The 20,670-nt window shown below is 35.5% G+C and overlaps 1 protein-coding gene across 2 annotated transcripts in view; it reads left to right on the top strand.

The window, feature by feature from the left end:
• Positions 1–20,670, top strand: part of LOC105487513 (parkin coregulated) — a 578,623-nt gene that overhangs the window by 69,052 nt on the left and 488,901 nt on the right. For both annotated transcript variants that reach the window (XM_011750975.3, XM_071095937.1), the window contains exon 2: positions 16,323–16,457. In XM_011750975.3, the coding sequence (XP_011749277.1) occupies positions 16,323–16,457 (135 nt within the window). The remainder of the gene's footprint in view (positions 1–16,322; positions 16,458–20,670) is intronic.

Raw genomic sequence — 20,670 nt, 5'->3', positions numbered from 1 at the left:
AGAGGTTGCAGTGAACCGAGATCATACCACTGCACTGGGCGACAGAGTGAGACTCCATCTCAAAAACCAAACCAAAACACAACACAACACAACACAACAACAACAACAACAACAAACCTATTTATCTGTAGATTTTATAACTAAAGGGCACTTTTCCTGGAAATATATACCGTGGCAAACCTTTTCTTATGAATCTTGCAGGTGCTTATCTATTGATCTGTTGTCTTCAGGGACGAGATATTGAACTGGAAACATGAAGTCCACCTGACTCTTACAAGTGACTTGATGGTTTTAAATAACTATACAAAAAGCCTTTTAAAAAAAAATTCTGATAAGTTCACTAATACATGTCATTGGGCAATGTTTGCTTTAATTTTTCCTGGACCACAGAGGTAATAATTTCTTCAACAATATATAAGTAGTTCTTGTATTTCAAAACATTTTTATAACCACATATAAAAATATTTGTTTTTTTCTCATTGTTTTGAATTTTTTCTTTGAGGACTTCAATTATGATAAGGTAGAGCTCCCTTGCCAGACTTTACGTCTCTTTCACATTATTCATTTTTCTCATTTCTGTCCTTTCTTTCCTCTTTGTATTTTTGCAATGCTATTTTTCCCTTTTCTTCCAGTTTCATTTTTACATAAGTTTCTTATTTCTACTTGCTTTCCAAATTCTGATGCCTTATGTTTCATCTTCTCCCATTACATCACCATTTCTTCCCTGTCATAATTCTCGGTCTCCTTTCATAGAAGTGGTGGATTCACCAAGTTTTAAAAATTCCTGGCAAGCTATTTGGTCATAGTGTTTAACTCTGTGTGGTATTTTTCATCAATTAGTAAGTTTTGCTGCTCTTTTAAATATTGTTCTTCTTATAGTAACTTTGATGTTGTGCTAGGTCCTACTTTAATACTTATCATTGAATTGAATTGGTTTTTCCTAAACACTTATTTAAAGTGGGCTTCTGTGTCGAGGCTTCTTGATCCAACCTTCTCCCTCTCTATTCTGTCGGAAAGAATGATGGTTGCAGGGATCATTTGTTAACGTATCTATTTTTGTTTGTCGGCCCCTCTTCTGCCTCTTTGATCCACAAATGGATATGAAGGGACTTTTGCTGGGAGCCTTATTTATACTCATTTTTGCAAACAAGAAACAAATGTTGTCCCTCATGGGATCTCCCTCACCAGAAATACATTTTTTTCTGGTGTTTTCTAGAATCTCTCAATGATCTCTCATCACTCACCATATTTCCTCTCTCTCCTTCCTCCCACATAACTTGTGCCTTATGTTAGCTGCTTTTGGTGGTCAGTTTTTCTCCTAATTTACAGCAAGTGAGGCTTATGGTTCCTTTTTATTTTTATTCATCTTATTTCATTCATATGATTTCCAAAATAAGAAGAAGAAAGGAGAAACGTTCACACTAGAAATTATATTAACTTTTGAGATTTAGTACTTGTTAGGTACCAAGGCACTAAAGGAGGCTGTGAAGCGGGGCATTTTCTCAACACCTCCTATATTTCCTTTTGAAAGTTAAGATTTCTTGTCTGTGGTGACTCATATGTCATCTTATATTTAAAAAACAATAATACAGTAACATATTTCAAAGGAAAGATGTATTAGGAAACCCCTCACTGAGTCAGATTATCTGTGTGTGTGTGTGTGTGTTGTGTGTGTGAATTACTTATACAAGTATATGGAGTGCCTATATAAAATTTTAGTATCTAACATATTTCAAATTGTGCTTACCAATTCTATTCAAATCATGTAATCATATGCATGCATCCAAAGTAAATAATGCTATGCAAAAAGAATAACTTCTGAATGTAATGAAAGCTATTAACAAAGCTTCTGGATTGGTGAGTTGTAAGTGTCTGGCTGGGACTGGTTAGACAAATGGCCAAGTCAGGCTTGTTGTTGATGGAGAGCGGTCAGGAGTTTAATCTCCATATGGATTAGTTGGCTTTATTTTGGACACAAGCTGACCAAACTTCAGCCAGCTTTCACAAATAAAGATTTTGACTCAGGGGAAAAAAATGCATATTTACTAAAAAATAATAAAATGTAAATGAAAATAAAAATACTTTGCATCTGAATAGTGAAAGATGCATTACTATCTTTATTTAGGGCAGACAACATGCTATTTAGGTACATGTTCATTGTTTCTCCTTTTACATTCTTAATATTTCTTTCATGGTCAAATAGACCATGGTGGAAACCACGGTGGAAAAAACCTAGATGGATAGGACTCTAACCTAGTGTTTCTTATTGAATTATCTTCTGATTAAATTGTAGAGAGTGTGCTTTATATGTGTGATATATATTTCATACATTTCTTGCTTTCTTTATTACTGGAGTTTCTAAATCATAATCAGAGTATTTAATAGCTCTGTAAATTGTATTAACTTTCTAAGTATTTTATTTTAGAGGGAGCCAGTGGAATTATGGGAAAGTGGAACCCTTTTATTTTTCTTACCAATATAAATATCTTTTATTGTAGACAGTTCTAAGAATTGTTTTCTATTAAATAGCTAGTTTTTTTCCTGGAGAATTTCAGTTTGCATCATTAGACACAAGAATTTTCAAATTTTCTATTAAAATATTCATGATATGTAAGATGTTAATGGTAATAGTCTCTTAATAGATACAAAAATAACATTTTTTACTCTAATTATTCAGTAAGAAATAACTCTTGCAAGACACAGAAGATACGTGTTTAGATATAAACTGTTTACCACCTTTCAACATTAAAGGTATTAGGAGAGTAGAATATATTTTACACTCTTGCCCATTTATATTCTCCTTTCACATTTAGCTCGCGATTCCTTTGGCCTTAGAGTTAGGTGTGACAGTGTATTAGCTAAGCTGTCTCAGTCATTCAGGCATTTTATCAGTTCTACAAGACAGATGCTAAATAGCATAGTCTAAATTGAAGTCTCTGATGACTCTCGGAGACAAGTTGAAGGCAAGAACCGCACTTGGGCACTTAAATATGTGCCTTTTTCTATATTTAACTGCAAGAAGAGGGCAGTTTTTAAGTAAACTTTTTTAGCCTTTAACTGTCAAGAATTTTTTTAATCATTTGATTGTTGCATCTCATTTTGTTAAGAAAGGCTAACCACCTTTTCTTTTTCTTCTACAATGGAGAGTTTTAAAGATCACTGCTGCCTATTATTTTAAACAAAAATAATGTAAAACAAATTTTGTTGTTTAACCATGGCTTTCAGGACAATTTTAGACCATTTTGAAATGAAATATTGCTTCCAAATTGTGCCGCAGTTTATCTATAAATTTTAAACGACATACTCTCGATTTACTTAACAATCTTTGGGACTTCCTTAGGTCATACAGTTATTACAGAAGCATTTTTAAAATCAAGTGGACCTGAAAGAATCTGGTATCTATGAAATGGAGATAGATATTAAGTAATAGAGCTGAAGAAAATATGCTTTGAAATGTCGACCGGGATATGTTTCCGTAGCCTCTTTGGGTTTCAGTTAAACCAAGAGAAAAACAAGGAGTTGATGTGTTCTTTGCAGTTCCTCTTAGCTCTAAAAGTGTGTGAATGCTCTGATAATATTGTATGTCCTCAACATTTGTTGAATTAATAAATTGAAGTTTTCCCTGCCAGCCATTGTTGCCTGTAGAGCTTTATTTTTAAAGACTCCGTAGGATGCTTACTCAACATGTTAAGTTAAAGTGTAGAAGGAATCATAGAGGTCAGCCAGGAACATTTTAGAGGAGGCTAAGGCTGCAAGGGTCCAATCACCTCCCCACACCTGGCAGTTCCTCCATGTGCGCTGAGCTGTCTTCTGAACTGCATGTGTCTTCGTGAACGTCCTTAAATCCTTCTGGAAGCAAAGCAGCTTACAATGTATGGTCAAGCAGAAAAACCAGCTCTAGTACCAAACTGTGCTAAATGTTTTAACTGAAATGTTTGTCAATTTTCTTTTCTTTTTCTTTCTTTCTTTCTTTTTTTTTTTTTTTTTTTTTTTTGAGAAAGAGTCTCGCTCTGTTGACCAGGCTGGGGTACAGTGGTGATATCTCACCTCACTGCAACTCCACTTCCCGAGTTCAAGTGATTCCCCTGCCTCAGCCTCCCAAGTAGCTGGGATTACATGTGTACGCCACCAGACCCAGCCAATTTTTGTATTTTTAGTAGAAATGGGTTTTGCCATGTTGGCCAGGCTGGTCTTGAACTCCTGACCTCAGGTGATCCGACCCCCTAGGCCTCCCAAAATTCTGGGATTATAGGCGTGAGCCACCATGCCTGGCTAATTTTCTACATACTGCTATCTTATACTGGTAGCATTGCATCTTTCTCATAGTACCTATTAGAAAAAAAATGCGTTATAAGTTATTTGTTTTTCTGTGACCATCGAAAGACAATGGTAATTTAAATGTAATTTATTATAATATGCACATGTTAATTTTAGTTTTTATTTATGTTCATCATATTTAAACTAGTCTCTGCAAGTACTTTAGACTAATTTAGATTATTTCATTTAAGTATAACAGAAACCTTAGATGTTCAACCAGATTTTTCATTTGGACAAATGAATTTCAAAACAGGAAATGTGAATTTTATTGCTAGAGATTTCACATAGAAAATGTGTTGATCTCATCAATAGTGAATTTTTGGTTATAAAAGTGTAGTAATAATAACCACTTACATTTATAAAATGTACAGAAAATTCAGACAAATTAATTCTGATTTAACTGTTAACTACAAAATTGTAAATGGACAAATACAGGGAATAGCAAACATAATTTTCTGATAATTATTTCTAATTAAAATTGTACAGAATTCAGGTTCATAGGAAATTATAATATGTTTTTGTCTGGATCCACTGAAACCTGTAGGTACTCTGTAAAGGCTAAATAGCATTTTCTAATGAAAAGGAACAATGCCTTCAGACCGAAGAGGTTTATCTTCTGAGTTTGCAGAATTCTATATATTTTTTGTGACATTTCTCATATTCTTATTTCAAGTGCAGATTGTGGGTGATTTTTTTTATCTCTTCTCCTAATAATATATATTTTGAAGCTAATGTATTTCACTTGTATTTTTTCTCCAATCCGACCAAACCTACTAGTAACTTGTGAAAATTAGGCTTCCAATATATTTTTAATGACTAAATGATACAGGTAAAAGTCTAATTTAGAGCTATTTTCTTATTTTATTTATTTATTTATTTATTTTGAGACGGAGTCTCGCTCTGTTACCCAGGCTGGAGTGCAGTGGTACGATCTCGGCTCACTGCAAGCTCCGTCTCCTGGGTTCATGCCATTCCCCTGCCTCAGCCTCCCGAGTAGCTGGGACTACAGGTGCCCGCCACCATGCCTGGCTAGTGTTTTGTATTTTTAGTAGAGATGGGGTTTCACCATGTTAGCCAGGATGGCCTTGATCTCGTGACCTTGTGATCCACCCGCCTTGGCCTCCCAAAGTGCTGGAATTACAGGTGTGAGCCACTGGGCCCAGCCTAGACCTATTTTCTTAACTCCATTTCTAATAAATGGTTTAGTTTATGTGACCATAGATCCCCAAATTCAGAGTTATGAGCTCCTAACATTGAAAAACTTATTCTGTACTTCACAGGTTTCTCTGGCCATTTTTTATAAGTGTATTGGTTATACATACAGCTTCCATTATAAAACCCACTCCTGTTCCATAAATGGTTATATAATTTATGAATTCCAGTGTAACAGTCCATTAATTTTCTTCTCTTTTCCTATTTCCAATTACCATTGGTTTTGACCTCCTTCAGCAATCACACCTGGCTAACATCTCAGATTTTGCCATTCCATAGGGTAGAATGGCTCCTACAGAATACAAGGTCTTCTTCATATTTCTCACTTATTCCTCAGTGCACTACAGTCTGGCTACCACCTCATCATGTCACTACTGCTTTTAGATTTTCAGATGGATACTTTCAGTTCTCCTCTTAATAATCTCCCTTTATTATTAAAAAAAAAACAACAAAAAATTTATCTCTCTCACTTGTTGAATTTTATGGTATCATCCCTTTTCCATTTTCTTGCTACTATTCTGACTATTCTTTCTCTTCTATAGAATCCACTTATTGTTAAATATTCAGGTACTGTCTTGGGGCCCCAGCCTTTTTCTCACTATACACTCTCCCTTTGGGAAAAGTTGACCATTTCCATAGATTGAACCTACCACTTGGTCACAGTCAAACAATATCAACAGCTTAGACCTCTCTAATAATCACTCTACAGATGTCCAGTTGTTCAGTGACCCTCCTCCCCAAGTTGTTTATCCCACAGGCATTGCAAGCTTCATGTGAAGAAGGATCTAACACCACTTCACGGTAGGGATGTGGTTTGTTAGAAAGATTTGTGCTGAGTCTTGAAGGTGATGAATGGTTATTCAGGAGAAAAGGAAGGAGAAGAGAAAAGAGTGAGGGCACAAGGGAGAATTACAGGCTGATGGAAAATCATGGAGACCAAGGAGGAGCAGGATATATTTGAGACTGCCAGCATTTTGGTGTGAGTAATGCTTGAAGTGCCTGTGCAGGAATGACCGGAGAGACTGACAGTCAGCTTGCAAATGTCTTTGTGTAGTGTGTCAATGGGAAATCATTGATGGATTGTAAGCAGATGAAAGATATGATTTAATTAGTCTATTAGAATATTCATTGTGCAGCACACAGAGGAATCAACTAGAGAAAGCAAAGCTGGAGGCAAAAAGAGCAAATAAAGAAAAGACAGAGACTTTCTTACACAAAATTTAAAACTTTTCAATGCTAAATAAATAAAACTGGAAACAAAGATGGTAAGATATTTTCAGTCAACACAACCAGTACTTAATATATTCCAATATGAAGATCCCATACAAATTAACATTAATGAGGAAAAGACATGAACACACGCATTCACAATGCATGCATATTGTATTTATACAAAATGAGAAAATACTCATCCTCCTTTGTTAAATGTAGTAATCTAAATTGAACAGGAAGATTGATCTCTTTTTAAATTAGAAAATAATATTATCAAGAATCATAAAATATACACAAAATTTACCCTATTATTTCACATTGGAGACTCTGTCTGAAGGAAATAATATAAAAAATCTCATATGCCTGGAATGTTTATACAATGTAATTACGATAGGCAAAAAATGGAAATAATACACATTCCAAATATAATGGCAAATAGTAGGTGGAATATTACTTAGCCATTAAATATGAAATTTTGATAGAAATCGCAACATCAAAACATATTAAACTAAGTTTAAAAGTACACTAAATGGAAAGGACGTAAAAATATGGTATTTGCAGTTTTATGGTTTTGAAAAGTTTAATAGGAAAAGCACAAAGTTATTAATAGGTGGTAGGATTACAAGTGATTTAATAAGATTTTCTTGCAAGCTTTGCAGTTTCTTATTATTTACATGGTTTAAACAAATAGACTATTCATAACTTTGTAGTCTTGAACTCTAAATTCCATCTCTGCCTCTAGCTCTCCTCATCCAATCGGTCAGATGCCCCAAATAATCCTTTAGATTTTTGCTTAAATTTAATGATCTAGGATGGTGACTGAGGGACATGTCCTGTAGAGACAAAGAGATTGGGATTAAAGTCTCTTTTCAACTGTGTGCTGACATGGTGATTTCCAGCCAGTTATTTACCCTCTTCAATTTCCTTGTCTGTGAAATCATTTTCATACAGTTTTGTTGCAAATTGATACCAATAATATTCATAAAGCAATGAGCACAGTGTGAGGGGTTTTGTTCTTATTCCTGATGCCACCCTAATTTAAGGCTTTTGCCATCCTATGCTTGGACCACTGCACTGAAATGCAGACCACTCACCTTGACTCTATGTTCTCCTGACCTCAGGCCATTCTGTTAGACCTTGACTGAAAACCCTTCCAGAAGTAGATGGCTCAAATCACTTGAAGTTTTCCCTGCCAGCCACTGTTGCCTGTAGTGCCTTATTTTTAAAGACTCCATAGGATGCTTACCAATATATTGAATGTTTATTGAAATACAGTCATGTATTGCTTAAACGTGGGGATCCATTCATGCGTTGTTAGGCAATTTCATCATTGCGTGAACATCATACAGTGTACTTACACAAACTTAGATGGTATTGCCTACTACACACCTAGGCTATGTGGTGTAGCCTATTGCTCCTGGGCTACAAACCTGTACAACATGTTACTGTATTGAATGCTGTAGGTAAATGTAAGAAGATGGTAAGTATTTGTGTAGTTTAAACATATCTAAAGATAGAAAAGGTACGGTAAAAATATGGTACTATAATCTTCTGGGACCACAATGGTATATGTGGTCTGTTGTTGACTGAAACATTGTTCTGCAGCACATGACTGTATATAAAGGCCGACCTTGGAGATATCGCAGATTCAGATTCGGACCACTGCAATGAAGCAAATATCAATTAAGAGAGTCACATGATTTTTTTGTTTCCCAGTGCATATAAATTACATTTATACTATATTATAGTCTAGTAAGGTACAATAGCATTATGTCTAAAAACAATGCACATACCTTAATTAAAAATACTTTATTGCTAAAATATGCTAACAATCATCTGAGCCTTCACAGTCTTTTTGCCGGTGGAGGATCTTGCTCTGACATTGATGGCTGCTGACTGATCAGTGTGGTGGTTGCTGAAAGCTGGTGTGGCTGTGATGATTTCTTAAAATAAGACAACAGTGAAATTTGCTGCATTGATTGATTTTTCTTTTCATGAAAGATTTCTTGGTAGCATGTGATGCTGTTTAATACCATTTTATGCACAGTAAAACTTTTTTCAAAATTGAAGTCAATCTTCTCAAATTGTGCCCATGCTTATCAATTAAGTTTATGTTTGCTGTCATTGTCCTTTTTTTAAAAAAATCATTTTGATAATGTTCAAAGCATCTTCACCAGGAGTAGATTCTGCCTCAAGAAACTACTTTCTTTGCTCATCCATAAGAAGCAGCTCCTCATTAAAGTTTTATATGAGGTTGCAGCAATTTGTTCACATCTTCACTTCTAATTCTAGACTTTTTGCTATTTCTGCTACATCTCCAGTTACTCCGCTGCAGTCCTGAACCCCTCAAAGTTATTCATGAGGATTGGAATCAACCCTCCTTTTAATGTTGATATTTTGACCTCTTCCTATGAATCAGAAAGGTTCTTAATGGCAGTTAGAATGGTAAATCCTGAATCTTTTGCAGAATATTTAAATTTACATTGCCCAGATACATCAGAGGAATCACCATCTATGGCAGCTAGAGCCTTACAAAATGTATATCTTTTTTTTTTTTTTTTTTTTCTGAGGTCGAGTTTCACTCTTGTTGCCCAGGCTGGAGTGCAATGGCACAATATCAGCCTACTGCAATCTCTGCCTCCCGGGTTCAAGCGATTCTCCTGCCTCAGCCTCCCAAGTAGCTGGGATCACAGGCATGCGCAACCACGCCCAGCTAATTTTGTATTTTTAGTAGAGCCAGGGTTTCACCATGTTGGTCAGGCTGGTCTCGAACTCCTGACCTCAGGTGATGCACCCCTCCCCCCGACTCAGGCTCCCAAAGTGCTGGGATTACAGGTGTGAGCCACCACACCTGGCCTAAAATGTATTTCTTAAAAAAAAAAAAAAAAAAAGTTGAAAGTCAAAATTACCCCTTGATGTATGGGCTGCAGAATGGGTGTTGTGTAAGCAGGGATGAAAACAACATTCATCTCCTTGTACATCTCCATCAGAGCTGTTGGGTGACCAAGAGCTTTGTCAATGAGGAGAATACTTTGAAAGAAATCTTTTCTTCTGAGCAGTAGATCTCAACAGTGGGCTGAAAATATTCAATAAACCATGCTATATACAGATGTGTTGTCATCCAGGCTTTGTTGTTCCATTTACAGAGTACAGGAAGCATAGATTTTTCCTCATTCTTAAAGGCTCTAGAACTTTTTGAGTGCTCAGAGACCACTGGCTTCAACTTAGAGTCACCAGCTGCATTAGCCCCTAACAAAAGAGTCAGTCTGTCCTTTGAAACTTCGAAGCCAAACACTGATTTATCCTCAGTAACTTTACTAGCCCAGTATCCTCTTCCAATAGAAAGCTGTTTGTTCTTCATTAAAAAGCTCTTGTTTACTGTAGCCACTTTCATCATTTATCTTAGGTAGATCTTCTGGAAAATTTGCTGCAGCTTCTCCATCAGCACTTGCTGCCTCACCTTGCACTTCAATTTATGGAGATGGCTTCTTTCCATAAATCTCACAAATCAACCTCTACTAGCTTCACATTTTTCTTCTGAAGCTTCCTCACCTCTCTCAGCCTTCACAGAACTGAAGACAGGTAGGGCCTTGCTCTGGATTAGGCTTTGGCTTGAGGGAATGTTGTGGCTGGTTTGATCTTCTATCCAGACCACTCAAACTTTTTCCATATCACCAATAAGCCTGTTTCACTTTCTCATCATTCATGTGTTCACTGGGATAGCACTTTTTATTTCCTTCAGGAACCTTTCCTTTGCATTCACAACTTGGCTTGGCTGACTATTTGGTACAAGAGGTCTTCCAGCCTGTCCTGGTGTCCAATATGCCTTCTTCACTGAGCTTAATTGTTTCTAGCTTTTGATTCAGAGGAAGAGACGTGTGACTCTTCCCTTCATTTGAACACTTAGGAGCCATGTAGAGTTACTAATTGAACTCATTTCAATATTGTTATGTCTCGGGAAATAGGGAGGCCTGAGGAAGGGAGAGAGATAGGGGAATGGCCGATTGGTGGAGCAGTTAGAACACAAACATTTATGGATTAAATTTGTTGCCTTATATGGGAGTTGTTTGTGGTACTCCCCCAAAATTACAATAGTAATATTGAAGATCACTGATCACAGGTTACCATAACAGATATAATAATGATGAAAAGTTGAAATAGTACCAGGATTACCAAAACATGATGCAGAGACATGAAGTGAGCCCATGCTGTTGGAAGAATGGCACTGATAGACTTACACAATGCAAGGTTGCCACAAACCTTCATTTTACTAAATAAACACAATATCTGCAAAGCACAATAAACCAAAGTGCAATAAAATGAATGTTTGTACATATCCTTAACAAATAAGGCTCATATCTTTTCTGACTATCATGATCATAATATATTGTTAAAATCTTAAATTGTTATATTGTTATAACTTATAATCATTTTACTTGATATTATGAGCTCATTTTTGCTATCGTTGAGGAACCTATCTTCTGTTACAATGCAATTTTCTTATTGTAATAATTTTGTAAGCATTGTCCTGGTCATTTGATGACCTTGAGTATTGTAAAATTTCTAATGCATTGAAGCAATTACAGTTGGCAAATGAGGCAGACACTGAATTACAGAACTTCTCACTCAGGAGCCTACGCTGATGGTAACCGATTTACCGTTCCTGAGACTAACAGTTCAGTCCTGACAGACTCAAGTCAACAGGTCTTGCCCACCCGTTTATAACAATGGCATTTTCACGAATCAGAATTTCAGATTGAAGCTGATGAAAACAAGAAATCAATACCTTTGCATCCTATTGTTTCAGCATTCTGGGTTGGCTAAATTGGCCAATTAGAATAACACAATGCAAATTTCCTGTTGATATAAAAGTCTTTTTTAAACAGCTTCAGTTTATGCTAAAGAATAAAAATAGTGAAAAGAAAATTTTCAAACTATATAATGAAGACTTTTGAAGAGCCTTACATTCCTTCCTTCTTCTTATTAGTTTTGTGACCATATGACAGACACTGTGATCTAAGTCCGAAATCCATTATACCACATTCCGTAAATGTAGGCATATAAAGTATTCTGTCATCTGTATTCATTTCAAACTGCATTCAGTATCTTGGTTCCCAAGCGCATCAGATTTTATTAAAAGCATTCTGCTGTAACATCCATTCTTCCTAATTGGTTTACAGATTGCCCCTACCATTCAGGCAAACCTTAATTGCATTTTCCCACAAATCTCGTTTGATTTATGGTCTCTTGTTTGCTTTCTATTATTTATAATAAATTGAGGCAAAATTCTTAAAACATGAAATAAAATTTATAATATTTTCTCTTCTACAAGTATGGAACTTACCTCAGGAGTTTCAGGTCATTTTGCTTGTTTTAAAAGTTGTTTAGACAAGCTACATCCATCTGTGTGGTTTCCAATAATAAGATCTTTATTACCATCCCAGAATTAATTATATTTCACTTGATTTTTTTATGTACAGATTTTTAGGATTATATGGAATAAATTATGTATAGAATATCAAAATGGTATGTCTTTCTATAAAGCTTAGGTGGATACACATGTCATAAGTATCTGGAACAGAAAAAGTATTATTTTGGCTGTAGTGACAAAGCATCTGCATAAAATTCGGTGCCACTCAGTGCCACTGATGCACCGAGAGAGCTAATTGAGAACATTCTAGCTTCTGTTACAAGTTCTGGCTTTTGAGATGCCAAGAGTTAATTTAGAATGGGTCTATAGCAGATCCCAAAAAGTATTAAGTGTTTAAAAATAAGTAAATAGCAGAAATATAAAGACAGAGGATACCAGAGACTCAAGAAGAGAATTTCTCACTGTCAAGTGATTACATATCACCATGGATTATGTTGTAAAGTTCTCTTCTAAATAAAGGCTTTCCCTGGAAGTGCAGGCATGGAATCACTTCTGTAGGGTGCATGAAAATTTATTGAAAGGAAGAAGTATAAGTTATCTATATCAATTTATAAAAAGCCTTCTAAGCTTTGTTAGAAATGTGTCCATTCCTTCAAAAGTTTGAACATTAAGAATTTTGAGCTGAGAATCAGAAAGATTGGAGTATATTCAGTATAAGAGACAAAAAGAAAAGAGAACTTGATTTTTAAAGAAATGCAAAGACAAAAGGGGGAAAGATGGATGATCTCAACAAATTTTAGACCAACTCAGTAAGTTCAAGGCTTACTATCAGCAGTAAAAATAACTATGTGACGTCTAGAAAAACTCAAAAAGGATGGTTAGTGGATGATTAGCAAGAAGAATATCTAAATAATGGTTGTAGTTGAGTTTTTAAAATGGGGCATTGGGACTTTCTTCTTCACTAGAATTGTAAAGAGGCCCCAACATCTGCAGTGCCAGTGGAGACCTCACCAGGAGCTTGGGCTTGTTCCCCACTTAGTGACAAAAGAGTTGCCTCCTTCCCATTGGAGTTAAGTCAGAGGACTGCCTAGAGAGTCAGGAATTTCACCACTGTTCAGGGGAATGAGGCCACACCATTTATGATGTCAGTGTGGACAATGGGGGAGCAGTAATGAATCACTCCTGCCTCTTCCAGCCAGGAGGTTATCAGTGGAGGCCTAGTGGGTTCTGGAATCTCCATCCCCAGCCAGTATTAATGAGGCATTCTCTCCTCTGAGGGCAGTAGACGCCAAGTAGAGTAATGAGACTTCTACCCCAACTTGGCAGTAATAAGGTAGCACCCTTCCCCCAACCTTTACCAGAGAAATGTCAGAATAAGCAAGCTAAAGCAGAAGCTTTAAGATCTCATAATATAATGTATCAAACATCCAGGTTTCACAAGAAAATCAGTGATGACACCAAGAATCGGGAAGATCTCAGAGTGAATGTAAAAATATAATCAACAGGTGCCAACAACAAGGTAACAGAAATGTTAGAAACGTCTAGGGAAGAATTTTAAATTACTTTCAAAAATGCTTTTACGAATATTATGACACACTTGAGACAATGAAAGAGTGGAAAGTCTCAGAAATGAACTAGACAATATAAAGATGAACCAAATAGAAATTGTAGAACTTAAAATAGAACTCAAATTAAATAAAAGCACATTTGGGCTCAACAGCCGAATGCAGGAGGCAGAAGGAATAACCCACAAACTTGAAGACGGAGCAGTAGAAGTTACCCAATCTGAACGACAGAGAAAATAGGCTGAAAAAAAGGTTTCAGGGATCTGTGGTACCATAACAGAAGATCTAACATTAATGTCATTGGAGTCTACAAAGAGAGTAGAAAGAAGGCAGGCCAAAGAAGTACTCAAAGAAATAATGACAGAAAACTTTCTAAATTTGGCAAGAGACATGAACCTACAGATTCACAAGGTTGAGCAAATTTCAAACACGATAAAAAGCAAAGAAATGCATGCAAAGGCACATCATAATTAAACTTCTGAAGATTAAAGATGAGAAAAATCTTCGCATAAATAAAAAAAAGTGGCACCTTATCAATAAGGGAAAGCAATGTGAATGAGAGTGGATTTATCATCCAAAGCTTTGAAGCCTAGAGGGAAGTGGCACACTATTTTTCAAGTGCTAAAAGAAAGAACCATGAACCTTAAATCCTACATCCAGTTAAAATGTGGTTTTGGAAATGCAGAAGAATCAATAAAATTGGCCAACTTCTAGTAATACAGACAAAGGAAAAAGTGAAGACAAAAATTACCAAATATCAGAAATGAATAATGGATATCATGAGAGACCCTCCAGACATCAGAAGGATAATACAGAAAAACCACAAGCAATTCTACATTTGTAAGTTTGACAACTTAAATAAAACGGACCAATTCCTCAGAAAATACATGTTACTGCAAGTCATGCAATAGGAAGCAGATTATTTGAGTAGCTCTGTAACTTTAAAGGCTATTATATTACAATTTGTAATAGAAAACTCCATATCAAAAGGTGACAGAATAAGAATCACAGAAACCTACTGATTGATGCAGAAAAAAATTGAAAAAATAACTAAAATAACTAAAAAATATAACTTTTTGGCAACATAAAAATTTGTCAATCATTTATCAATTCCCAAAAATGTGATTCAAGATTTACTCCTCCAGGAGTTTCAAAAGTCCAGGAATCACAGCTCTACAGTTTCCATGACAGTAATATAGTTAAAACTGTTCTTTTTATATAGCCTCCAGCTCAAAGAGCTGAATAAAATTGTTGTTAAATACATGTGGTTATTTAACAATTGAATGAATTTGACTGAAAATGGTGGCTATTAATTCTAATTCCAGAACAAATTCCTAATCTTCAATAAGTGAAAGGAAATCTTCCTTCCTACTGGTAATGCCCAATGCTGCCTCAATTACTCATATAATCGTATACTGGGAGTAATGTGCTATGTAGTGGAGTAAATTCTAAACTCTAATAAACGTGTGTTACCTCACTCTTCAACTCCACGTCAGCATTTCCTCATTGTAATAAGGTATTTCTTAATACCACACTTAATTTCAAATATAATCCTTTTATATATGTATTAGATACAATGTATTTTTCATATCTAGTGTGTATTATATATTTATTGTATGTTATTTAGATATGTTAATATATTCATCAAAATTGGAGTTTTTAACAAAATATTACAAATTAACATATAAAATAACTAAAAAGATTAAGTTATATTATTCTGTCCATAGTATTAGCAAAGTAATCATGAATTTATTAAGCTAATATATAAAATGACTAGTATTTACCTTTTTATAATAAGCAGGGAAAAATAATCATGGTTAGACTATATGTAAGGAACAGAGCAGTACACTCATTTTCTAAGTAGTTTACTTATTACTTTCAATTTTGCAATCTAATGAATTAGGTCCCATGTAAATAATGCAGATTCAAAAGATGTATTCAATGTAAATAACTTTATAGGAAATATTTATTCTTTAATGAAAATTTCAGTTTTGGAGATGGAAGTTTCTCATCGGTTCTAATTTCTCATCTGTTCTAATGTTACTTTCTTGTGAATTCATGTTACCAAATGTGAATTCATGTTACCAAATACACACATATAATAGGCCACCTTTTTTTTCTTTCTACACTCATTTATTATTACTTTTATATCGTTTTAGTAGTTTTATTGTTAATATTCATAATTTGAGAACATATTCCACTATTTTACATATATATAGAAAGATTGAAATGTTTTAAATTACTTCAGTATTCCATAAAGTATATCAAACCCAAGATTAGAATTTATAAGTATTTGAAATTGTTAAAGTTTTAACATTCTAAGCTTAAGACACTTCTATTAAAATGTTTTTTGTAAACATAGTATCAGTCTTCCCTATAAAGTGATATTTTAAGTGACATTTTCTAGGAATGCTTTCTAAAGTAGCTTGAAATAAAGTAGACTTTTAATAGTGATTATAAAATAATTTTCTTCCCCAGGTGTTTGTATTAGCAGATTTCTGTTGTCCCTTATTAGATAATGTGGTTTTATCTTCCAACATATTTATACAAACTGAAGTCTTTTAAAACAGAAAGCCCTTTTATTGTGAATGTTTTTAGTATGTCTTAAAACCTGATCCCTATTTTTTTTTTTTTTTTCAATTAAGGTGAGAGGCCCTCCAACGGCAGGGGCATTTAAAGAAAGACCAACCAAGCCCACAGCATTTCGAAAATTCTATGAGCGAGGTGACTTCCCAATTGCCCTTGAGCATGATTCGAAAGGAAACAAAATCGCCTGGAAGGTAAGTCAGGACACAGCTGTGCCGGCCCGCTGCACTTCCTGGAGTGACATCCCCCAATACCAAACACACTTGACTGCTAAGTAAATAAACTGGAGTCATTTCTCAGCACATGGAAGATGGTGGGAAAGCTCTTAGAGAAAGCCCCCCTGTGTCAGCCATCCACCTTGACTAACAATTAAATTACAGCCTGCAAAGAAGCAAATGACAGAGTTGCTTTGCCTTAGAGAATTGTCTGCTGCCCAATTCATCTCTATTTTTATGAGAACCTGGCAGCCCGGCCTGATCAGGCAGTCCATCAAATGATGGAACTGGCAGCTGGATACGGAGAGCAACAGCCATTTATCTACCCCAAATTTCACCTTCCTGCAGGACACTTCCAAATGGAAGCTTTAATTACCTAAATGGATAGGTCAAGATTGTCTGCTCTCTGGAAATGCAGAGTAGAATACAAAAGCAGGCCGATCCCAATCCTGGCTCTCCTCTCCGTCCCAGCCTGTGTCAGCCCGCGCCATGGCTGTCACACGTGCCGTTAGAGGGTGACCTCCACCGCTGAAGCCATTACAGCATAGACATTTTTCTGACAAAAGGTTAATTGGCTTCAAAATAAATGCATTGCCTAATGACTCCATTCCAATGTGGTTGTGTTCCTTTAGAAAAGGCTGACTGATGTTATTTGTAAAAACTTGCCAATCTCTTAACCGGAGAAGGCTTTTACATTTAATTTGAGAAAAATAAATGCTGGTCTCTAACCGGCTCCTGCTATTTAATTATTGTTGTAATCAAAGACTTTGCTTTTGGTGATATTTATCAGCTAAAAGGGCTTCTCTGCCTACAGACAGCAAAGCAGTTGTGCACACTTATGAGTATCACATCAAGTTAAGGACAAGAAAAGCTTTGGCCAAATATCAGTTACATTAAGCAATCGACACATTTAACTTAGAAGTCCAGCAGTCGTGACCAAAAGCAAATCAGGAATCGTTTGTAGTTAGTAACAAATAAATTTATGTTTAAATTTGTTAAACATAAATCAAAGTAAATAGCTTATAGTAATTTACTTTGAGAAATCAAATAGCTTAAAAAGGTGCATTGAAATTAAAATTTTCCTTCCTGTATAGAAACATCGAAAGGATTATTTGCATGATGTCTAGTATGTCTTTTAAAATATTTTCATATTTTTATCAAACATTTCTAATTCTTGAGCAGTCATCCAATATCAGTTATCGAACTTAGAATTATTCCAGCTTATGTTACAAGAGGAATTTGGTGGTATCCTTATTAGGAAACCTTATTATAAAATTTTGCGGGGGTGGGAAAGAGGTGAGTAACATTATTGTCTCCTTTATGATAGTCTTTGTTAGAATCTGAATTTGTTTTGTAAAAATGTATGTATGATGAGAAAAAATATGTAGCGAGTATAACTAACTTTCATACTTTAGTCTTAATGTAAGTATGTGTCTCCAAAGTTTTGTTGGGATTTTTGGATTCGTATATTTGATTGGTTGCATGGATTTTGTGTTTGCCTGTCTATGTACTGGCTCATACAAGATAACACAGTAGAGTGTCTTCAAAACCTGGTTCCTGTTGAGTAAAATAATACGTCATAATTCTTTATAAAAAGTGAGTGGCTTTTAGTGTTTTTCAGGTAATTATAACCTACACATAAATTGCATTAATGAAAATAAATTATATAGATTTATTATGATTCAAATAATTTTATGAGCAACCTTAGAAGTGTAGAGACTAGAAAAAATCACTTTGAAAATAAATTATTAATAAAAATATGAGATGAATCATTTTATCTTTGATAATCCAACAGTCAGCAGGGATATAAAATGCTTTTCTTTTTTATGGATATATTAATTCTCTTAAGCTACTATTGATTATAGTACTGATTCAGCAAGCTAGAAAGTAATAAAAAGAAGAAACAATTTATTTGCTGTCACTGGTAGTATAATAGCATAAATTTAGAAAAACATCTTACTCCAGAAGCTGTGGACCTCTTTTAGAAAGTTGCTACTACATTTTAATTGCATTACTGTATCACTGAAGATAAGACATTCAGATTATTAATCATAGGCTTGGGAACCATCTATCCATAGTTTCATATTTATTTCGTGGCACATTTGAAAAAGCAAGAGACCAAGGCCCCGCACTCCACTCTTGTGTGTGGGCAGAGCAGCGGTTTCTGGTCATGCAAACCTCTCGTCTCAGTGTCATAGCTCATCCCTCATTGAGGACTCCTAAGGAGCAGTGCTTCCCTCAGAGGATATGACCTCTCTCAACTCTCCTCAGACACCCTAGGGACTCCAGGTGGATCTGCGAGCACCTGAAATGAAGTGCATAACTAAGTGAGAAGCATGTCTATTTCTTTATTGGTGTTTCCAGAGCCTATGGCTCTGAAGGACTTAGGAGGCACTGCTCTAAATCCTGGCACAGGCTGCCCCAGCCTCTCAGGGTCGTTCTAGTCTGTGAAGGTGCTGGTCTGGGGATCCCTCCCCAGGTCCTCAGACTCCTCTTCTACTTGTTCTGGATTACCTGACCAGATCTTCACCAGGTTAGGAACCTTTGTATGTTGTTGAAATAACAAAGGTACTCTATGGTAACATCAGAAGGTAGAAGTAAGAGTTAGAAACAGACAGATGTCTTTGCATGCTTAGGTTTCTCAGCCCACACCCTGCTCTCAGTACCAGTTTCATGCACGTGAAAGTGGTCATTTGTTCCAGATGCCAAAACAACGTGGCAGGCTGCATGTCATCGTCTCTGTAGCTTCGTCTATTTCTTGTGGCATCTCTGAAGATTGCAGCAGTGTCTGATCCAACTGTCTGCAGTGGTGGAAACATTCTACATCTGCACCGTCTAATATGGTACAACTGGCCATATGTGGTGATTAAGCACTTGAAATGTGCCTACCGAGACTGAGGAACTGAATTTTTAATTTTATTTAATTTTAATTAATTTTAATTTAAATAGCCACATGGTTACCATATTAGACCGTGCAGCTCCAGATTAAGATAATGGCAATCAAAAATAAATGCCTGAATCTGCTACCCAGATAGATAGAAGGCTTTCACTATGTTAGAATTGTTATTATTAAAGTGAAAAAATGGGACCCATCTATGGATTTATTGTCATGGTTTTCTACGTGTATGATAAATTTCTTGGTAAATATGAGAAAAGTTTTGCAAAATGTTTATAGCGAAAATTTCTCTATACTTATCAATGGCAGTTCATGAGCTATGAAAGATGAATAGATCTCATCTCAAATATGAAATCTACCAGACAATCTTGATTATCAATGGTTGTAGTTATAAAAAAGCTTAAGGAATACTTAAACAAAAAATGTTAATCTGTTTCTTTTGCTACATTTTTCTTCACCCCTCTAACACTTGGGAAATAACGACTGTTGATTGTTTTGCTGTCTTCAATATACCTGAGGCACTGTCAGTTTTTAGAAATAACTATATGGTATTGTAAACCATTCATTTATTTTGAAGATGGAAACAGCTACACCTACGCAAAGGTGTCTCTAAAATCTTTCACTTTCTAGGCATTTTGATGTAGTAGATATTGATACAGGCCGTCTTTCTCCATGATAATGTGCTATGTGACAGAATACGACATGCACTAAGATGGATTTGTTTTCCACTAAATTTCTAATAACCAGGCATAAGAAGGTCCCAGATATCAGATATATTAGAAAAGGAAATAGATAAACCTATAACCCCCTAGGAAAATCAAGATATAATACCAACCCTTTCACAAATGCAACAAGATCACAAACCTCTCAAATCTGAAAGGGAGAAATGCAAAATGGACTTGTACTTTGTCCAAAATCCCTCCCCAGTTCCCCCACAGCACCCAATCACCCCACACCTGACAATATCATGGTGGTCCTTGTCCAGAGCAGCAGAGATGCCAGAGGCCTTTCTGCAGTCTAGCTTTTTCTTCTTTGACATGTAAATGATATTCCATAGCCACCTATATTGAAATGAAATTAATAAAGCCAGAACTGATACACATGAACAGGTATATGTGAGAATGGACTTAGGTGGCCTCTACTCACTACCAAAAGTGTATCTTCCTCACTGGCCTATTAGAGATACATCAAATCTCACCATGGAGGCAAATTTCCCCTTAGGTTCATGTAGTAATTCTACCTGTTGATTAAAATTTAGATCTCCAGACTTGTTTTATATTAAAAAATACCTTCTTA

This window comes from Macaca nemestrina, chromosome 5 (assembly GCF_043159975.1).
Source record: "Macaca nemestrina isolate mMacNem1 chromosome 5, mMacNem.hap1, whole genome shotgun sequence".
NCBI classification, from domain to species: domain Eukaryota; kingdom Metazoa; phylum Chordata; class Mammalia; order Primates; family Cercopithecidae; genus Macaca; species Macaca nemestrina.
This window is presented reverse-complemented; position numbering and strand designations above follow the sequence as displayed.